Source organism: Suricata suricatta, chromosome 14 (genome assembly GCF_006229205.1).
Source record: "Suricata suricatta isolate VVHF042 chromosome 14, meerkat_22Aug2017_6uvM2_HiC, whole genome shotgun sequence".
Lineage (NCBI taxonomy): Eukaryota > Metazoa > Chordata > Mammalia > Carnivora > Herpestidae > Suricata > Suricata suricatta.
The window spans coordinates 59,804,784-59,825,111 of record NC_043713.1 but is presented as its reverse complement, the minus strand read 5'-3'; the positions used below and the strand labels follow the sequence as shown (position 1 = coordinate 59,825,111).

The 20,328-nt window shown below is 35.0% G+C and overlaps 1 protein-coding gene across 2 annotated transcripts in view; it reads left to right on the top strand.

Annotated features, from left to right (window-relative positions):
• SPIRE1 (spire type actin nucleation factor 1) overlaps positions 1 to 20,328 on the top strand; it is a 216,143-nt gene that overhangs the window by 86,168 nt on the left and 109,647 nt on the right. For both annotated transcript variants that reach the window (XM_029922848.1, XM_029922847.1), the window contains exons 3-4: positions 741 to 974; positions 19,548 to 19,673. In XM_029922848.1, the coding sequence (XP_029778708.1) occupies positions 741 to 974; positions 19,548 to 19,673 (360 nt within the window). The remainder of the gene's footprint in view (positions 1 to 740; positions 975 to 19,547; positions 19,674 to 20,328) is intronic.

Sequence of the window (20,328 nt, the reverse complement as noted above, 5' to 3'; positions counted from 1 at the left end):
CTTTATTGACCAAAGTCTGGAGCATTTATCAGGGTGACATTAGACAGTGTTACATACCTAGTGTTCCTAATTATATTCATATTTTGGGAGGTAATATTGGTGGAGGTGAGGAGGTGGGGAGGATTATCTATGCATTACATTGAAGTCAGACTTTGAAAAAGTCTCTCACTTGTTTGTATCATATGAGAGCTATGTGTTTTCAATAATTAAATGGAACTCACTGGGCAGTATTTAATGGTTATGAATATATATATGTATTTTTTTGCTTAAGCTTAAGTTAGCTGCCACTAATAATTGAGTTTGCAGTCTCTCAGATTCCTGGGATATCTGTGAAATAGACATTGGTAAACACCAGTGTAAGAATTCTGAAAGAATATGTGTTTTGATAGCTCTGTCTGTTCTTAGAAAAATCTTTTGGAAATGTAGAAAATCAACTGGTTAGCATCTTATATGAACGGGTGATATAGATTTTAGTTTATAGTATAAATCTAAGAAAACAAAAAAGTTCATGTATTGTGTATACTGGATTGAAGAAATCACACAAAAATTTCCATCTGGGATTTTTTTTTAATGCATACGTAAGTGAGGCTTACCTATTTCCTTAAATCTAATTTGCTACTTGTTTCTGCAGTGGAATAGATTATACGTAGCTTAAGTGTCATACTAAATATTTTATGCCAGTGTTAGTTTTAGAAAACTATTTAGTCATCTTTATTAATCACCTTCTTTAATGTCCCTAGGTTATTGAATCTTTGGGAATTGTTATTTATAAAGCACTGGACTATGGTTTGAAGGAGAATGAAGAAAGGGAGTTAAGCCCCCCACTAGAGCAGCTCATTGATCACATGGCCAACACGGTCGAAGCTGATGGCAGCAACGATGAGGGCTATGAGGCTGCCGATGAAGGCCTTGAAGATGAAGAAGATGAAAAGAGAAAAGTCTCAGCTATCCGGTCATATAGAGATGTCATGAAGGTAAAGAGGCAATTTATATAGTGCTTGTTTTTTAAAAGTTATTTCACTTTAGACTCTTAACTATAGAGCACAAATCGATGGTTACCATAGGGAGGTGGAGAGGGGGATGCATGAAACAGATGATGGGGATTAGGAGTGCTCTTGTTGTGATGACAATGGGTGTTGCATGTCAGTATTGAGTCACTGTATTATGCACTTGAAACTAATATTAACAATGTATGTTAACTAACTGGAATTTAAATGAAAACTTTAAAAAAAAGCATTTGGGGAAAAAATAAGTTATAAACTAAAAAAAGCAAATGGGAATTCAGCATTTGATAATAGTTTATAGATTTTTAGTTATAAGTGAAATGAATAAGGAACTAAAAAACTCCTGATTTTGTGATTTATTCATAGCTTCAACATGGCATTTTGTGATTAAATTATAATTCTCCCTAAAAAAGACACTTTTAGATATTATATGCTCCTAATATTACATATTATACACCAGCTTAACTGCACATTATATCTTGAGTTGACTTCTGCATTTTCTTTTATGGAATAAATAACAACTGTGACCTACTAATTTATATGAAGATCCTGAATCTGAAGTATCAGCTAGTTGTTTAACTTTGTTTTCTTGACCTACTCAGTGCTATTTCTATGTAATAAAACAAGTTCTATGGCTTGAATTGAAATTTTCTCCTTAGTTAAATTTTTGTGTGTACTTGAAGGACATAATTTCTATAATGCCAAGTGCACAGAGGTTAAAACTAAGATTTGTCAGCTTAATCTTAAAAGAGAATTCTGTTTAGAGTTATTTGTATATGGTGTTTACTAGGTTTTGTATGCAATATTGGTTATAGTATCACTTATTTTACAACTGTTTTGAAAGCATCCCAGAGGAGAGAATAGGGAGGAACCGTAAAGACGGTACTTCCCAGGTGTACCTGCAGCGTGCCCTGCTTCCTCTTCCTTCTCAGGTGATAAGTCTCCCGAAACTCTGGAATAGGGCTCTGCATTTATGATGCTCAGGAAATGCACATATATTTTTCAGCTCTTTTATTTTATTTCTTTTTTTTTAAGTTTTTTTTCTTAGGGAGAGAGAGACATGAGCGGGGGAGGGGCAGAGAGAGAAGGAGAGAGAGTGAGGGCGAGTGAGCAAAAGAATCAGGCAGGCTCCACGCTGTCAGCACAGAGCCAGACGTGGGGCTTGAATTTACAAACTGAGATCATGACCTGAGCCGAAATCCAGAGTCAGATGCTTTACTTTACCAACTGAACCACCCAGGTGCCACTAGTTCCTTTAATACTTGCAGTGCTTCTCATTTTAAATCAACAGTGTCTGCAGGTAAAATCCTCATATGTGTAAAAATTAAAATTTCACATTTTATTTTATATTTTCTAGGTGTTAAAGTGTATTTTTTTTAAGTTTTATTTATTTATATCTGTGCCAATATCAAGAGTTAGATGCTCAACCAACTGAGCTACTCAGGTACTCCTTCAAGTATATTTTAAAATATATATACACTTAAAGTTCAGATAAAACTTCTGCAGCTCACAAATGACCTGCTTGTTCCATTGCAGACCAGTGATAATGATTAAAAGTGAAAAGTAAGACATTTTTCATTAAGACATGAACCTATTTATGCCTCTAATATTGAGTCAGCACTTTTTTGGTGAGGGTATATAGGGGACGGTGAACAGGGAATGGTGAATGAGGAAGAGAACACCCACCTAACTAACTGCAGCAATTAAGTTAACCCTGGCACCAGGAGAAAGATAGGTGGTCATAGCCAGATTGCTCTCCTACTGCAGATTTGGAAGATAAGGGCTAGGGATTTATTGGACTCTTATAATTCTTATTCAAAGGCATTGAATATTTTAACTTATAAAACAAAAATTCTCAGACATTCAGCAATTTGAACTGAGCTTGTTTTATTATTTTTTAATTTGAGCTATTGCTTCTGGCCTGCTACCTATCTTACTGCTGTCATAATATAAAAAATAAATAATTGAAAGAGTGCTTATGTATCATAAAAACCCACTATTCATGGCCACATAGTGATACATAGAGTTTGTAGTTTGATTAGTGGGTTGAAATCTTCAGTTAGTAAACTGACTTCTTGTTTAATTGTTGGAAGAGAAGAAGTAACTGAAGAAATATAACTACTTTCTCCTTGTTGGCAGTGGAAATACGAAACTAAGTTTGAATAATATAGATAATAGGATATTTAGGAACTTGGAGACAGCTTGTTTTTAATTTTTAGTGAACAAGACCTCGTTAATATGTAACATTTCCCCTGAATAGTTATTTGTTCTTATTCTACTAATATTTTAGTTTGTTATGTTTTTATATATTTGTTGTTCTCTGAGCCTTACTGTAACACTGTGAGGTAGATTGGGAAGGCGTTTTTATACCTGTTTTACACATGGAAGAACTAAGGCTCAGAGAGGTATATGACTTCTTCAACTTCAGAGAACTGAGTAAGTAAGAAGGGTACATGGTGGTTCTATTCAGAGTTTATACTCTGGTAGGCCTGGTTTTACCATTTTCATACCAACTGTTGTTGCTCTGAATTATTTAATCCTATGATCCTTTTTCTTTTAATTTTTGGCTGTTTTCCTTTTTCTCCCTCCCTCCCTCCCTCCCTCTCTCTCTCTCTCTCTCTCTCTCTCTCTCTCTCTCTCTTCTTTTCTTTTTTTTTCTTTCTTTCTTTCTTTCTTTCTTTCTTTCTTTCTTTCTTTCTTTCTTCTTTTCTTTTCTTTTCTTTTCTTTTCTTTTCTTTTCTTTTCTTTTCTTTTCTTTTCTTTCCTTCCTTCCTCCCCTCCCCTCCCCTCCCCTCCCCTCCCCTCCCCTCTCCTTTCATTGTTGTTTGAGGGAGACAGAGTGAGCAGGGGCAGAGAGGGAGCCAAGGAGAGGATCTCAGGCAGGCTCCACCCCGTCAGCATGGGCCTGATGCGGGGCTGAACCCATGAACCATGAGATCATGACCTGATCCGAAACCAAGAGCTGGACACTTAACTGACTGAACCACTCAGGCATCTCATATTCTCTTTGTTTTTATATTTATTTATTTATTTTGAGAGAGAAGTGAGCCAGTGAGCGAAGAGTAAGCGCACATGAGTAGGGAGAAGGGCAGAGAGAGAAAAGAGAGACTCCCAAGCAGAATCCGTATTGTCAATGCAGAGCCTCACATGGGCTCAGTCTTCCAAACTGTGAATTCATGACCTAAGTTGAAATCAAGAGTCGGACCCTTAGCCATATGAACCACCCAGGGACCCCCTATGATCCTCATTCTTTTGTAAAATGAGAATAATATCTGCCTGATTGATGTTTTTGCAGGTTAAATTAGATAACATAATCAATAGAAAGTAGGATAGTTTTTGTCATGAATAACAATAGCATTTACTATATGCCAGGCATTTTCCTGGGTGCTAGGGACATAGCAATACACACCTTACAAATGGTCCCTACCTTTATGGCTCTTAATTGTAATGGAGAAAAACAATATAAACAAGTAAAACATAAACACACACATATAATTTTTTCTTACTCATTTCAGGGCTTTTTGTTACTGCATATAGATCGGAATAAATTGCAGTCACAAATTATGTCAGAGATAGAACATGCTCTTCCCTTAAATTAAGAATATAACACTTAAAGCATTCTCCTTTCAGTTGAAGTATTTCTTGAGAAACATATATATATGGTTATATATAATATATAACCAAGCACTTAATACTTTCAAGAAGCAATAAGAAAAGATCGTTCTAAAAAATTATATTCTTATCTGTAAGGGACACCCTGGATGGCTCAGTTAAATATACAACCCTTGATCTTAGGGTTGTAGGTTCAAGCCCTGCATTGGGCTCCACAGTGGGTGTGAAGCCTACTTTTAAAAAATTATTTTTGTATCTGTAAATACATTCTGGAAAATATTCACCCAATTAACATTAATCAAAAAGAAGAGATTGTAGACATTAAGGAAAAATTGGAGATTGATGGAACATGAAGTACAGGAAAGAAGATTGAAGAGAGGGGGTTAAGGATAATGGAAGAGTAAGACTTGAGAAAGTGGATAGAAAGGATAAGTAAAAAGAAAATGTGTGGAATCTAGGAAAAGTATCTGCGAAATGACTGACATTAATAGGAGAATAGTACATAATAGAGTTCTTCATTTGAAATGAATGTAAAACTCTCAGTTTATTCATATACTCATTTACCTTTTGAAATGTAAAGTAAGCACTTAGTGTGCCTTCTTTGTCCTGAGTGCTCTACCAGCACTTAGATTGCTGAGATTAAATAGGGGTTAAGTGGCCCCCGTGAGATATGTGGTATAGACCAGGTGTGCAGGACCATAGTAGCCCATACACTACCTTTGTGCAAATCAGCAACAGGGATTCCTTCTTCAAGATACTTGGCTTCCATCTGTAAGAAAGTTGTCATAATAAGTAGAAATTTGCGATGTTGGTGATGTGGAAGATGTCCTTCTAGATATAGTACCCTCGTGAACATTCTGAACATAGAGCAGTGGTGGCTCAACACATGGATGTGAAATCCCCAGGGAGTACAGAAAGAGGCACTGAACTCAACCTGGGGGATTCTGGTTCTCTTACACCATCCAGTCTCCCTAATAATCAGGGAATACATATAAAGCAATACATTTAACTCTTTCGCAAGCAAGAATTTAGTTTTGTTGATATTTGAAATATAAAATAATTTGACAGTGTATTAAAAATTTTGGAACTGTTCACTATGTATGATAGCAAAAGACTAAGAATATCCCAGATACTCATTAACAGGGGAATGGTTGAATTAACTATGGTATAGTCACTTAGTAAAGTACTATCTAGCTATCTGAAAGGATTGAGGAAGTCTCTCTCCAGGATACAGTGTTTCTATGAAGAAACAAGGTGGGGTGCCTGGTGGCTCAGTCAGTTAAGTGTCGGACTTCAGCTCAAGCCATGATCTCACAGCTAGTGGGTTTAAGCCCCACGTCCAGCTCTGTGCTGACAGCTTAGAGCCTAGAGCCTGCTTCAGATTCTGGGTCTCCCTCTCTCTCTGCACCTCCCCTACTCATGCTCTGTCTCTCTCTCTCTCCTTCAAAAATAAACAAACATTAAAAAATTTTAAGAATATATATAAAGGTATTTGTTTATATTGTTTTAAAAAAGAGGAACGATAAATCAAACTTAAGAAAAAGAAGTTAGCTATAAAGGAATAGAGCACAAAAAAGGACAGGCATTAAAGCGAAGCAGCTTAGTATACTTAATTCTGTAGATTTGATTTAGAAATCATATAAATGTTTTACATAATTATACAACAAAATTAAATATGGAAATATAATTCCCCCTGAATTCAAGGCAAATTGAACATAACTGTTAACACGGGGGAGACGTAACCACATAGGAAGACCTACAAAGGAATAACCACATAGTAGCAGCGAGCACAGTGACCACCAGCTTATGGTCTCTAAATATTACTTCCCTCTAAAAGAATCCCAGGATTCCTTAGAGAAATGGCCAATTCTAGATCTGGGAAGAAACTGTATAAAGTAGCCTGAAGCATCTTGTCATACCCGAAAGCAAGCAGACTGTCCGAGATTACTGAATTGTATAAAGAGAGGACTCAGAAGCCATCTCAAAGAAGTTCCCATTGGTCAAAGATGGAAAAATTTGATCATCAATAAGAACAATAGCTGTGATGAATTAAAAAGCACATCAAATATTCTGTATTCCATGAACACATAAATGATAATAAAACTCTCATTGGTCACCTTTAGAGGCTGTTAGAGATACAACTTATTTCAAAAATTGGCAAATAAAATAATCCTGCCTTTATTTTAGGGTAACCAATTAGTTTTGTACAGGTTTCTTTTTATAAAAGTATCCCAGCTAATATGTGAAAACAGAATAATAGGGATTGCAAAATAGTAATTTTCTAATTCCAAAGAAATAATAGCAGTCAGTAATCATTGTGGTGTCACAAGAGACCAACGAACTTAGTTCACAGCACCACTTGGGAAGTACTCTTGCAAGCAAGCAAACAAAAAACCCACCAATCTTCAATTTGATCAAGCCTCTAGATCTAACTACCAATTTTTAGGAAATCCAGAGGATATAGAAACATTTTAAAAACACCATAAAGGGGCACCTGGGTGGCTCAGTCAGTTAAGCGTCCGCTTCAGCTCAGGTCATGATCTTATGGTTTGTGGGTTTGAGCCCCACTTCGGGCTCTGTGCTGACAGCTAGCTCAGAACCTGGAGCCTGCTTCGGATTCTGTATCTCCCTCTCTCTCTGACCCTCCTCTGCTTTCACTGTCTCTCAAAAATAAAAAAAATTAAATGAAAACACCATAAAGATCCAATTATCAAAATCCAGATTATGGGAAACTATAGGACAATCATGTAATTTCTGTGATAAATAAATGTAAGATAAATGGAGAGGGAGAGAGGAAAAACTTAGATTAAAATAAACTTGATACATAGCAACCAGTTGCAATGTATGGACCTTATATGGGTTTGAATTAAATGAACAAATTGTAAAAATATGTGTGTATATTTGAGATAATCAGGAAAATTTTACCTTATGCTTATTTGATACTAGAAATTAGTCTGAAATATTTATATATGAAACTCAGTTATATGGGATTTGCAATAAAAATAATTCTAGAGGGTGGAGCTGAGCAGGTCAGGAAGTAGATAAAATAAGATTGGCCATGAATTGATTATTGTTAAAGTTGGATGATGAGTACGTGCTGATACATATACTATTTACCTAGTTTTGTTTTGACATGTTTTCATATAAAAAATTAAAATATGTAAAAGTATCCAGAATAATCCTTTATGATAGCAATACTACTGTTAGAAATTTTTCAGAAATAAATTTTTTAAATTAGTTAAGATTGACATATAACATTGCTGATTTTAGATGTACAACTTAATGATTTGATATATGAATATATTGTGAAATGATTATCATAATAAGTCTAGTTAACATCCATCACCACACATAGTTACACATTTTTTTTCCTATGATGAGAACTTTTAAAATTTACTCTCTCAGCAACTTGCAAATATACAATGCAGTATTGTTTAACTGAGGTCACCATGCTGTACATTACATCCTCGGGACTAATCTTATAACTAAGTTTGTGCCTTTTGAATTCCTTTACCCATTTTGCCCAACCCCCCCCCACCTGTTCCAACTACCCATCTCTTCTCTGTACAAGGAGATTATTCTTGTTAAGTTTTTATTTAAATTCTATTTAGTTAACATATAGTGTAATATTAGTTTCAAGTGTACAATATAGTGATTCATCGCTTCCATATGACACCAGTACTCCTTACGACCGGTGCACTCCTTAGTCTCCATCACCTGTTTTCACCCATTCCCCCACCTACCTCCCCTTTGTAACCATGTTTGTTTTCTATAGTTAAGTGTCTGTTCAAAGAGACAGTTTTTAAAAGGAGAAAATGTTACATAGATACATTGAAGATAATGTTTTTTTTTATTACAAATGTTTTATTTAACAAAGGTAAAAATACAGAATTCGTTGCCGAAAACTACAAATGTGAGAACTATTTTGAGATAAATGAATTTTTTATCCATCTAAATGCCATCTGTCAAGAAATATAGTTTCCTATTAATACTTCATGTTGATCATTGCAACTTATACAGTAAAATCACTACAGAAAAGAACAGATATCCTGTAAAAATGAACAAGGCAGAAATAGTTCCTATTAGTTGCTCTGAATTTTTTTAAATCATTTTAAGTTTACACATTGAAGTCTGTTAAATAAAAATACAAATTAAATAATTTGATTTGAAATTTTTTTGAAAATTGTAATAAATAAGATTTTTCTTACATTGATTATACTATGAATTCATTAAACAACTTTCTCTTATGTTTCCAAAAATATTGAATTAATTTTAAAATTCCAAGGCAACTGAGTATTGCTCATTTTGCATAATATTTCTCTTTGAAAGATTGCAGATATTCTTTATTTTTAAGTTAAATTAAATTTTATTTTTATTTACTTATTTATTTTTGAGAGAGAACATGTGCACAGTGGAAGGGCAGAGTGAGAGAAAGAGAGAAAATCTTGTTTTTGAGAGAGAGGGTATGAGCAGATGAGGGTTCAGAGGGAGAAAGAGGGAGATAATTTTTTTAATGTGTTCCTTTTTTATTTTTTTAGTTTTTATTATTAATTTTTTGAGAGAGAGATAGGGAGATTGGGATGGGCAGAGAGAGGGGGAGAGAGAGAGAATCCCAAGCAGGCTCTGCGCTGTCAACGCAGAGCCTGACATGAGGCTCAAACTCATGAACCGTGAGATCATAACCTGAGCTGAAATCGAGAGTTGGATGCTTAACCAGCTGAACCAGCCAGGCACCCCAAGGGGGGAGGATTTTAAGCAGGCTCCATACTTGGTGTGGAGCCTGACATGGGGCTCGATCCCATAATCCTGAGCTGAAATCAGGAGTCAGACACTCAACTAACTGAACCATCCAGGCACCCCTTGAAGATGTATTTTACAACATTATTTATTTATACTATTCTACAATGAACTAAATGGCTCACAAAGAAATGATGTATCAACTAGATGGCCTATTAGATAATCTCTAAAATTATAATTCTGTGAGTTGTTCAGCAATATGGAACATTTCTGTATTAATAAATGGAAAAGATACTACAAAGTTCTGCATATACTGGTATATGGGTAAAGAATGAAAGAAATGGTGGTAATTTGAAATAGTATATTAGGGGGCTCCTTGGTGGCTCAGTTGGTTAAGCAGCCAACTTTGGTTCATGTCATGATCTCGTGGTTCATGGGTTTGAGCCCTGAGTTTGGCTCTGTGCTAACAGTTTGGAGCCTGGAGCCTGCTTTGGATTCTGTGTCTCCCTTTTTCTCTGCCCTTCATGCTCTGTTGTCTCTCTGTCTCCCAAAAATAAATAAACATTAAAAAAATTTTTGAGGGGCGCCTGGGTGGCTCAGTCAGCTAAGTGTCCGCCTTCCAGCTTCAGCTCAAGTTATGATCTCATGGTTCGTGGATTCGAGCCCCACGTCGGGTTCTGTGCTGACAGCTAGCTCAGAGCCTGGAGCCTGCTTCAGATTCTGTGTCTTCCTCTCTCTCTGACCCACCCCTGCTCATGCTGTCTCTCTCTCTCTCTCTCTAAAATAAATAAAAAATATTTTTAAAAAATAAAAAAAATTTGAAATAGTATATTAGTAGAGGTATGATTCAGAGTGACCCATTTAGCCTCAGAAATTCTATTCCTCATTGTTTACCATTTATATAATAAAAGATTATAAAATTTTAGTATATTAAGTATATTATTGGCCATGAATAGTCTTATAAGTTATGCTTTGTGTTAATTTATAATTTAAAACAAAATGCAGCATATTTCTGCAAATATAAGAATAAAGTTTATACATAATAAAGCCCTGCTTATAAAAAGCTAGCACGTTTTTGGTCTGCCATGTAATGTCAGAATTTGCAAACTATTCTGAAAATCCTCAAGGGAAAGTTTAAGAAAAGAATGGTATTGGAGAATGTAGTCTAAAATAGAAATAAGCTTTATGTATTTAATTTTATTATGCCAAACTAGATTAATCCAGTACAGAATTTGTCTTCATTTTAAAATGCACATGTATTATAAATAGCTAATGCAGGATAAACCTATTCTTTTCATTTATGTATGAATGTGGCCTTGGTTTAATGGAGCATATGCAAGAGAAGGCAAGATGTTTGAGCTTGTCTTTACTGAATTCAGATCTCTGTGAATATAGGTTAGTTGGGTGAATGAGATTCATCAGGCAAATTAGACTCCAAAGAAAGAAATTGCAATTCTCTGTATTTCAGAATGTTGTGTTCTCTCAGTTTTGAAATTTGCTGGGAACAGACTAATTTGTTTTTACCGATTTAGGCAAAAATTAAGTAATTTATCCTAACTGTATAATGCTAAATTTGGTGATATTTTTTGTACTTTTTTCTTTGTTTACTTATTAATTTCTTATAAAAAAAATACATGATTATACTCATTAGCCAAAACATCTTAGGTATATTAAGATAATATTTTACTTAGGTTGTGCAAAGAAATTTCTGAACTTTGTGAACTAACATTTTAAAAAATGTTTGAATTTCAACAATCAAGAATAAATCATGGGGGAATATTGGAGTCCGATGTTATCAGCAGAGGACTATGATGTGATAAATTCTAAAGATCTCAGAAGATACCATTTTGATTATGCCATTTTCTTTTCTGGGATGATAGAATTTACACACATTGCAATTATGTATTTCTAAACAAAGGGTGACTTAGATTGCTAAATGCTTTGGAATTTAGAGTTTAAGCAAAAACTGTTCTCAGTTTTGCCAAAGTTTCAAGAAAAACTTGATGGTCTGTATAGTATTTTGGCACTAATTAGGGTAAAAAAAAATCAGTAGATAATATATAGAATTTCTGGCATAGAATTTCTGAGTTACTGGCATACGTCTTTGATATGATATCAAATAAAATTTTTTCTTTTGGTGCATTGCTCTAAAAATATAGATGTTAACTTATTTGACAAAAAAGTGAAAATGTTTCAAAATGCTAGTATTTGTGGGGGGAAGGCGCCTGGGTGGCTCAGTTAGTTAAACATCTGACTTTGACTCAGGTCATGACCTCACAGATCAGGGGTTTGAGCCCTGCCTCAGGCTCTTTGCTGACAGCTCAGAGCCTGGAGCCTGCTTCCCTCCCTCTCTGCCCCTCCCCTGCTTGCATATTGTCTATCTGTCTCTCTCAAAAATAACCATTAAAAATTAAAAAAAAAAGAAAGTATTTGTAGTTTGACTTTTTTTCGGATCACATCTATCTAGTCAAGATTTGCAGATATTTTCAAGTTTTGTTGAAAATATATAACAAGGTATATTATTATTATAGTATTATAGTATTAATGATACTTTCTTTTTCTTTTATAGTTTATTGTCAAGTTGGTTTCCATAGAACACCCAGTGCTCATCCCCACAAGTGCCCTCCATGCCCATCACCCCCTTCCCCTCTTCCCCTTCACCATCAACCCTCAGCTTGTTCTCAGTATTCAAGAGTCTCTCATGGTTTGCCTACCTCCCTCTCCCCAACTATTTTTCCCCTTCCCCTCCCTCATAGTCCTCTGTTAAGTTTCTCCTATTCCACTTATAAGTGAAAACATATGGTATCTGTCCTTCTCTGCCTGACTTATTTAGTATTAATGATTCTATGTAGGGAATCCAGATAATGGAGTTGTCAGATTGACTTTTAATTTTAATTTTATTTTAAATCACTCTTGGAACTCAGGGTTGAAGCTTTGAGTAGAAAACTAGAAAATATATAAAAAGAGCCAGCTCAAAATTTTGGAAAAAAAAAATACTTGACTGGGTTTAATAGACCAGGCAGAGCTGAAGAGAGAAAGAATGAAATGGAATATTGTCAATAGAAAATACTCAGAATGAAGCATAGAGACACAAAAAGAATATAGAATAGAGGCTCAGTTACGAAGGCAGTACATCTAATTAAAGTCCTAAAAGGAGAGCAAGGAAGAGGGAGGAAGAAATATTTGAATACTAAGAATTAATACATACTAAAGTAATATAATCAATACATAAGAATTAGTACAAACTAGGAATTTTCCAAAACCATAGAAAACACTATGCCACAGATTCAAGAAACCCCACAATTAAGAGCAAGAAAGAAAGAAGGAAAGAAAGAGAAAAGAAGATAACATAGTTTCATTATAGTTAAACCGCTACAATTTACTAACAGAAAATCTAAAATATTAAAGGAAAAATGAGACTGCACCTTCTCAGTAAAAAGAGTGGAAGCTGGAATATGATTAGAATGATTCTTCAAAGCTCTAAAAAAGAACTTAAATCTACCTTTCAAGAATAAAGGTAAGATAGATCTCTTTCTGACAAACAAATATTAGGAGTGGCCTAGAGCAGGAGTTGGGGAGTCATCAGCCTTCAGATGGCATTTAAAGTTCATATTAAATTTTTATTTGTAAAAGAAAGGCAGGTTAAGTAAGACATAACATAGTTCAGTCCTCTCCTTTTAGAAATAGACTGAAACCCAGCACTGTCAAATAAATTGTTCAAGGTCATAAAGCATCATGTTGGTAGGTATAGGACAGAAACTATTCTTTTTCTCGTTACGTTCTTCTATCCCCGTATTGTGTCTTTTTTTGTAACTGTAAAAGATGGTTTTCTTGCATGCCTACTGTGTACCATGTTGTGTGTTAAAATACTTTAAAAACATGATTTTGCTGGGTGGCTCAGTCAGCTAAGCATCTGACTCTTGGTTTCAGCTCAGGTCATGATTTCCCAGTTTCATGAGTTCAAGCTCTGTGTCAGGCTCTGCGCTGACAGTGCTTGAGATTCTCTCTCTCTACCTCTCTCTCTCTCTGCCCCTTTCCACTCGTATTGTCTCTGTCTTTCTCAAAATAAATAAATAAACTTAAAAACATATGATTTTCTTTAATACAAAAGTAATATACATTCATTTTAGAGTGTATAAGAATTTGGCTTTTAGAGGTTGACTGTGTAGGTTCAATTTCACTTCTCCTGCCCATCTGTGTGATTTGGGTAAATTACATAGTTGTTCTAAATCTCAGTTTCCATATCTATAAATTGGGTTCTTGTAAGGATTAAATAAAATGATGCATTTAGGAACAAAGAACCAAATAAAAATCAAGAAGTTCATGGGCAGTGAAATAACCACTTAGATTATTTCTCCTCCATGGGATTATTCCTCCTCTGTGTTAATGGCAACTTTGTAGAATTTTGTTCTTTGTTAAGGTTTTAAAATATTTGTTTAAGTTTGTTTTGAGAGAGAGGGAGAGTGTGAATTGGAGTGGGGCAGAGAGACAGGGGGAGAGAGAGAATCCCAAGCAGGCTCTGTGCTGTCAGTGCAGAGTTCTACACAGGGCTTGATCCCACGAACTGTGAGATCATGACCGGAGCCAAAATGAAGAGTCAGACACTTAATCGACTGAGCCACCCAGGTGGCCTTAAGACATATTTTAAGTTGTGGTAAAATATATATAACATAAAATTTATCTTTTAAATTATTTTATTTTATTTTTTATAGATTTTTTAAGTTTGTTTATTTTGAGAGAGAGAGAGAGAGAGAGACAGAGAGAGACAGAGAGAGACAGAGAGAGAGAGACAGAGAGAGAGAGAATCCCAAGCAGGCTTTGTGCTGTCAGTGCAGAGCCTGATCTGGGGTTCAAACTCAGAAACCATGAGATCATGACCTGAGCTGAAATCAAGAGTCTGATGCTAAATGACTGAGCTACCCAGGTGTCCCTAAATTATTTTAAAGTGTATAATTTAGTGGCATTAAGTATATTCACAATATTGTCCAGCCATCACCATTATCTAGTTCCAGAGCTTTTTTATCACCTCAAATGGAAAACCCTACTCATCTCTTCTTATCCCTCATCTTTCCGTCCCTGGCAACCACTAATCAGCTTTCTGACTTTATGGATTTGTGTACTCTGGGAATTTCATATAAATGGAATTATATAGTATGTGACCTTTTGTTGTCTGTCTTCTCTCATTTATGGTAATGTTTTTAAGGTTCATCCATGTTGTAGTGTGTGTCAGTACTTTATTCCTTTTTATGAATGAATAAGATTCCACTACGTGTATATACTTCCTCTGTTTTCCCGTGTATCAGTTCAGAACACTTGAATTGTTTCCATCTTTGGCTACTATGAAGAGTTGCTGGTATGAACATTGGTATGCAAGTTTTTGTTTGAACACTTGCTTTCTATTCTTTCGATTTATAGTAGTTGAACAGGGCAGAGGTCAGGGACATTGATCCCCTGCAAAGTTGAAAATTCGGGTATAATTTTGATTCCCAAAACTTAACTGCTAAGCAAACCAACTGTTGACCAGAAGCCTTACAGATAACATGAATAGTCAATTAACACATATTTTGTATGTTAAATGTATTATATACTGAATTCTTACAACAAAGTAAGGTAGAGAATGTTATTAAGAAAATCATAAGAGAAATCATTTATATTAAATGTATTTATATTTTAAAAATCTGCATGTAAATGCACCTGAGCAGTTCAAACCCATGTTGTTCACGGTCAACTGTATGTGGGGTGAGGGGGTATTGCTGACCATGGTAACTTTTAGATGAACCACCAAACTAGTTTTCACTGAGGCTGTACCATTTTACATTTTCACTAACAATACACAAAGATTTCAATCTCTCCACATTCTCATCAACATTTAATTTCCATCTTTGGTTGGTTTGTTTTTATAGCTATCCTACTAGATCTGAGTGGTATCTCATCGTTTTGATTTACATTTCCCTAATAACTAATGATGTTGAGCACCTTTTTCTTTGCATTTTGGTCAGTTATATATTTTCTTTGGAAAAATATCTATTCAAGTCAGTTTTTATTTCATTATGTTAAAGAGTTCTTTATAGGGGTACCTGGGTGGCTCAGTCGGTTAAGCATCTGACTTCAGCTCAGGTCATGATCATGTAGTTCGTGGGTTCGAGCCCCACATCAGATTCTGTGCTGACAGCTCAGAGCCTGGAGCCTGTTTCAGATTCTGTGTCTCCCTCTCTCTTTCTGCCCTCCCCCACTCATGCTCTGTCTCTCTCTGTCTCAAAAATAAACTATATAAAAATTTAAAAAAAAAGAGCTTTTTATTCTGCATAGCAGACCCTTAGCAGATATGTAATTTGCAAATATTTTCTTCTGTACTCTGGGTCTCTTGAAAGTGTTCTATGATGTATAAAATCTTTTAACTTTAATGAAGTCTTAATTTATCCATTTTGTTGTTGTTGCTTATGCTTTTGGTGTCATATCTAAAAAATCATTACCACATCCATGAACATGAAGGTTTATCCCTATGTTTTCTTCCAAGAGTTTTCTTTTTTGGGATGTTAAATTTAGGTGTCTGATCTACTTCGAATTAATTTTTATAAATGGTGGGGTGTCTGGGTGGCTCAGTCGGTTAAGCCTCTAACTTCAGCTCAGGTCATGATCTCATGTTTGTGGGTTCAAGCCCCATGTCAGGCTCTGTTCTCACAGCTCAGAGCCTGGAGCCTGCTTCAGATTCTGTGTCTCCCTGTCTCTCTGCCCCTCTCCCTCTCATGTTCTGTCTCTCTCTCAAAAATAAATCAAATATTAAAAAAAAATTTTTAATAGTATGAGATAGGGTGTGGCTTCGTTTTTCTTTTTCTTTCTTTCTTTCTTTCTTTTTTTTTTTTTTTTTGGCATGTGGATATCGTTTCCTCAGCATCATTTGTTGAAGAGACTATTCTTTCCTAATTTAATGGCCTGGGCACTTTTGTCAAAAAACCAACCAAACATATATGGGGTTATTTCTGGACTCTGTATTCCACTAATCTATAGGTGTTTCCTTATGTACCACACTGATTTGTTTTTTTGAAGATTGTCTTGGCAATCCATATGAATTTTTAGGATTAGCTTTTCTGCTTCTTAAAAAAATGCCATGAGGATTTAGTTAGGGATTGCATTCAGTCTCTTGAATACTGTTAAGATAGCAATACTATTGCTATCTTAACAATATTGTCTTCAAAACTCATGAATATGGGATGTCTTTCCATGTATTTGGGTCTTAGAGCAATATTTTATAGTTTTCAGCATGTAAATCTTACACCTCCTTGGTTACATTTATCCTTAGCATTTGTTAATACTTTTATAAATGGAATTGCTTTCTAACTTCATTTTCTTTTTAACATTTAGATGAATACTTTGTCCATTTAATTTTTTGTATTTTTAATGTAATTTGTTGTCAAGTTACGTAACATACCTCTAGGCTTCAGGGGTAGATTCCTGTGATTATCGCTTACATACAACACCCAGGGCTCATCCCAAGTGCCCTCCTCTATGTCTGTCTCCCGTTTTCCCCTCTCCTCCATGCTCCCTCCCCCATCAACACTCACCTACCCTACAACTCAGCAACAGCAGTAGTAGGAATTTATCCAAAGGATACAGGAATGCTGATTCATAGGGGCACTTCTATCCCAATGTTTATAGCAGTGCTTTCAATAATAGCCAAATCATGGAAGGAACCAAAATGTCCCTCAACTGACAAATGGATAAAGAAGATGTACTTTACATATTCAATGGCGTACTACTTAGCAATGAGAAAGAATGAAATCCTGCCATTTCTAACAACACAAATGAAACTGGAGGGTATTCTCCTAAGTGAAATAACTCAGTCAGAGAAAGATAGATAACATGTTTTCACTCATGTGTGGAACTTGAGAAATGTAACAAAAGACCATGGAGGAAGTGAAGGGGAAAAAAGTAGTTGGAAACAGAGAGGAAAGTAAACTCTTCATTTTCTGATTATTCATTGATATAGAGATACACTGTGTGTGTGTGTGTGTGTGTGTGTGTGTGTGTGTGTGTGTGTGTGTGGATCATATATCCCACAACTTTGCTGAAATTGTTTGTTAGATCTAAGTTTTTTGTGGATTCCTTTGGAAAAAAAATGTATACACACACACACATTTATATAGGATTATGTCATATACATTAAAAAATTTTTAGACCTAGTTATTACCTTTATACCTGTGTTTTTTCAAGTTGCTGGTCACAGCCTGTTAGGGAAGCATGAAATCAATTCAGTGTGTAAGTTTAGTTTTTGTGAAATTTTTTGTGTATAAAACGTAGAAATATGCATTGAGTCCTTGTATAAAATGTGTTTCTTACTGGGAATTATAGTCAAAAATATTATGCCATATTTCATATTATGTAATTAGAATGTAATATGGGATTAGTTGGATGAAGATGAAATTCTTAGCAGTTGTTTTTCATTCCCTTGGATATGAAATTCTATATTGGAAGCTGTCTTCTGTGTACAAAACTAATTGCACAAAAAATATACTCTGTGTTCATTGGTAGCTCTGTGAATAATAAGCTTGTGAGATTTTTTAAAGTTTTAATTTAAATTCCAGTGAGTTAACATGCAGTGCAGCATGAGCTTCAGGTGTGCAACGTAGCGAATGAACACTCCCACGTACCGCCTGCTGCTCATCAGCCCTAATCCCCATCACGCATCTCACCCATCCCTCCCCCACCTTCCTTCTGGTAGCCATCAGTTTGTTCTCTGTAGTGGAGAGTCTGTTTCTTGGTTTGTCTCTCTAACGCCCCTCCTTTTCTCCTTTGTTTTGTTTCTTAAATTCCACATATGAGTGAAATCTTATGGTAATTTGTGTTTGACTGACTGACTTCGTTTAGCATAATACCTTCTAGCCCCAACCTTGTTGCAAATGGCAAGATTTCATTCTTTTTTGTGGCTGAGTAATATTCCATTGTCTAGCTTGTGAGATTTTTGCTTTTTGTGCTTTCTAATAAATCACTTCTTAGCTTCCTTTTGGGTACTGTGGGGAAAATTTCTTACTGAAACCCAAGATATTTTTCTTGAGAATATATTTCATTAAAGATAGTAATCTAATAAATGACATGATACTTATTACAAATGAAAATAACAGAAGGTACATTATGAAGGATAGTATAATCTACAAAGACATCTTTCATTCTCTAATGGATAAAAATTATTAAAATATAATAAAACTTATATTTTCAGTAATTGCATTAATGTCAAATTTACCGAATATAGTAAAGAATTAAGGGAGAACTTGCATCTTTTTAAAGCAAATGAAGTCCCTTAAAACATAACTATAGTACATGGATACAAAATTATTACTCTACAAAAAAGTAAAATGATTCCCATATACTAAACCCTTGATAGGGGATCTTTCCAGTCTAATAAATTACATGGTGTAATTTTTCTAAATTGTGCATGATGTTAAATTGCATCTTATACCCACTGGTATTTTGGGGGAATTTTGGACGATTGCAGTAAAGACAATGGGACTGGAGGTACAACCAGCGGACTTACTCTGTCCTCCGCTTTTGTTGCTGCTCTCTCTGTTTATTGTTGTCGTGTCGTCCCTGTGGTCCATGTCAGCCTGAGTGTTTATGACTGCATTACACAGTTCAGCATGTATTGGGATGAGCCTGGGCTTCAGAAACCCATAAAACTGTGTTTAATTCGTTTCCATCATGTCAACTTTTTGACTGTGGACACGTCACTTGAGTCCTCTTAACCTCAGTTTCCTTTGCTATAAAATGGAGATAATTCAGGGTTACACTGACAAGTAAATGATATTATGCTGTATATATGACATGTCAAATACATGCTTGGCATGGTAAAAAATAAATAATAACTAATAAAAATAAATAATAGCTATTAATGTACCTGCATTATGACTAATACTCAGTAAATGGTAGTTCCCTTTCTACTTCCAACCAAAACTTTTATATATGGCCTTTCATTTTCAAATAGAAGCAAACTAATTTTACTAAGCGCTATTGGCTATTTGTTAGTGGACCACTTTTTCCATATAATTTTACTGATGGTTTTGTGGTACATTAGGCTTGAATGATGGGAATTGCCTTACTGTCTAATATAAAAATATGAATATATTGGGTATGTCTATGTTTTAGGTACCAAAACCCCAAAATAATAAATTAGCACTGCTGTTTTATTTTCCTCTTCTGTAGTTATGTGCTGCTCATCTCCCAACTGAATCGGAGGCACCAAATCATTATCAGGCAGTATGTCGTGCACTGTTTGCAGAAACAATGGAGCTGCATACATTTCTGACTAAAATTAAGAGTGCAAAGGAGGTAAGTACTACTGCTTTCATATTATTGGTATTGCAAAAGATTAACCTGAATTTTCAACACTGTGCCATCATATTATTTAAAAAATTTATTACCATTCTTATTATGAATGCTGAAAATTATTTAGGAAAGAAGCAACTTAGGCAAAATTAAATCTGTGGCTTTTTAAAAAAGAACTCTAGTATAGTTAACATAAATTGTTTTATTACTTTCAGGTATACAATATAGTAATTGAACAATTCTGTAAGTTTTACTCAGCACTCATCATAAACGTTCTGTTAATCTCTCTCACCAGCTTCACCTATCTTCCCACCCATCTCCCCTCTGGCAACCATCAGTTTGTTCTCTTTATTTAAGAGTCTTGTTTTTTGTGTGTCTCTCTTTTCTTTGTTCTTTTGTTTCTTAAATTCTGTATGTGAGTGAAATCATATGGTATTTGTCTTTCTCTGATTGGCTATTTGGCTTAGCATTATGACCTCTAGATCCATCCATGTTGTTGGAAATGGGGAGATTTCATTCTTTTTCTATGGCGGAGTAGTGTTCCATTGTACCTTTATACCATATCTTCTTCTTCTTTTTTTTTTTTCTATTTTTATTTTTTCTTATTTATTTTTTTTTAATTTCTGTCCTTGACGGAATGTATTAAATAAGCAAACAC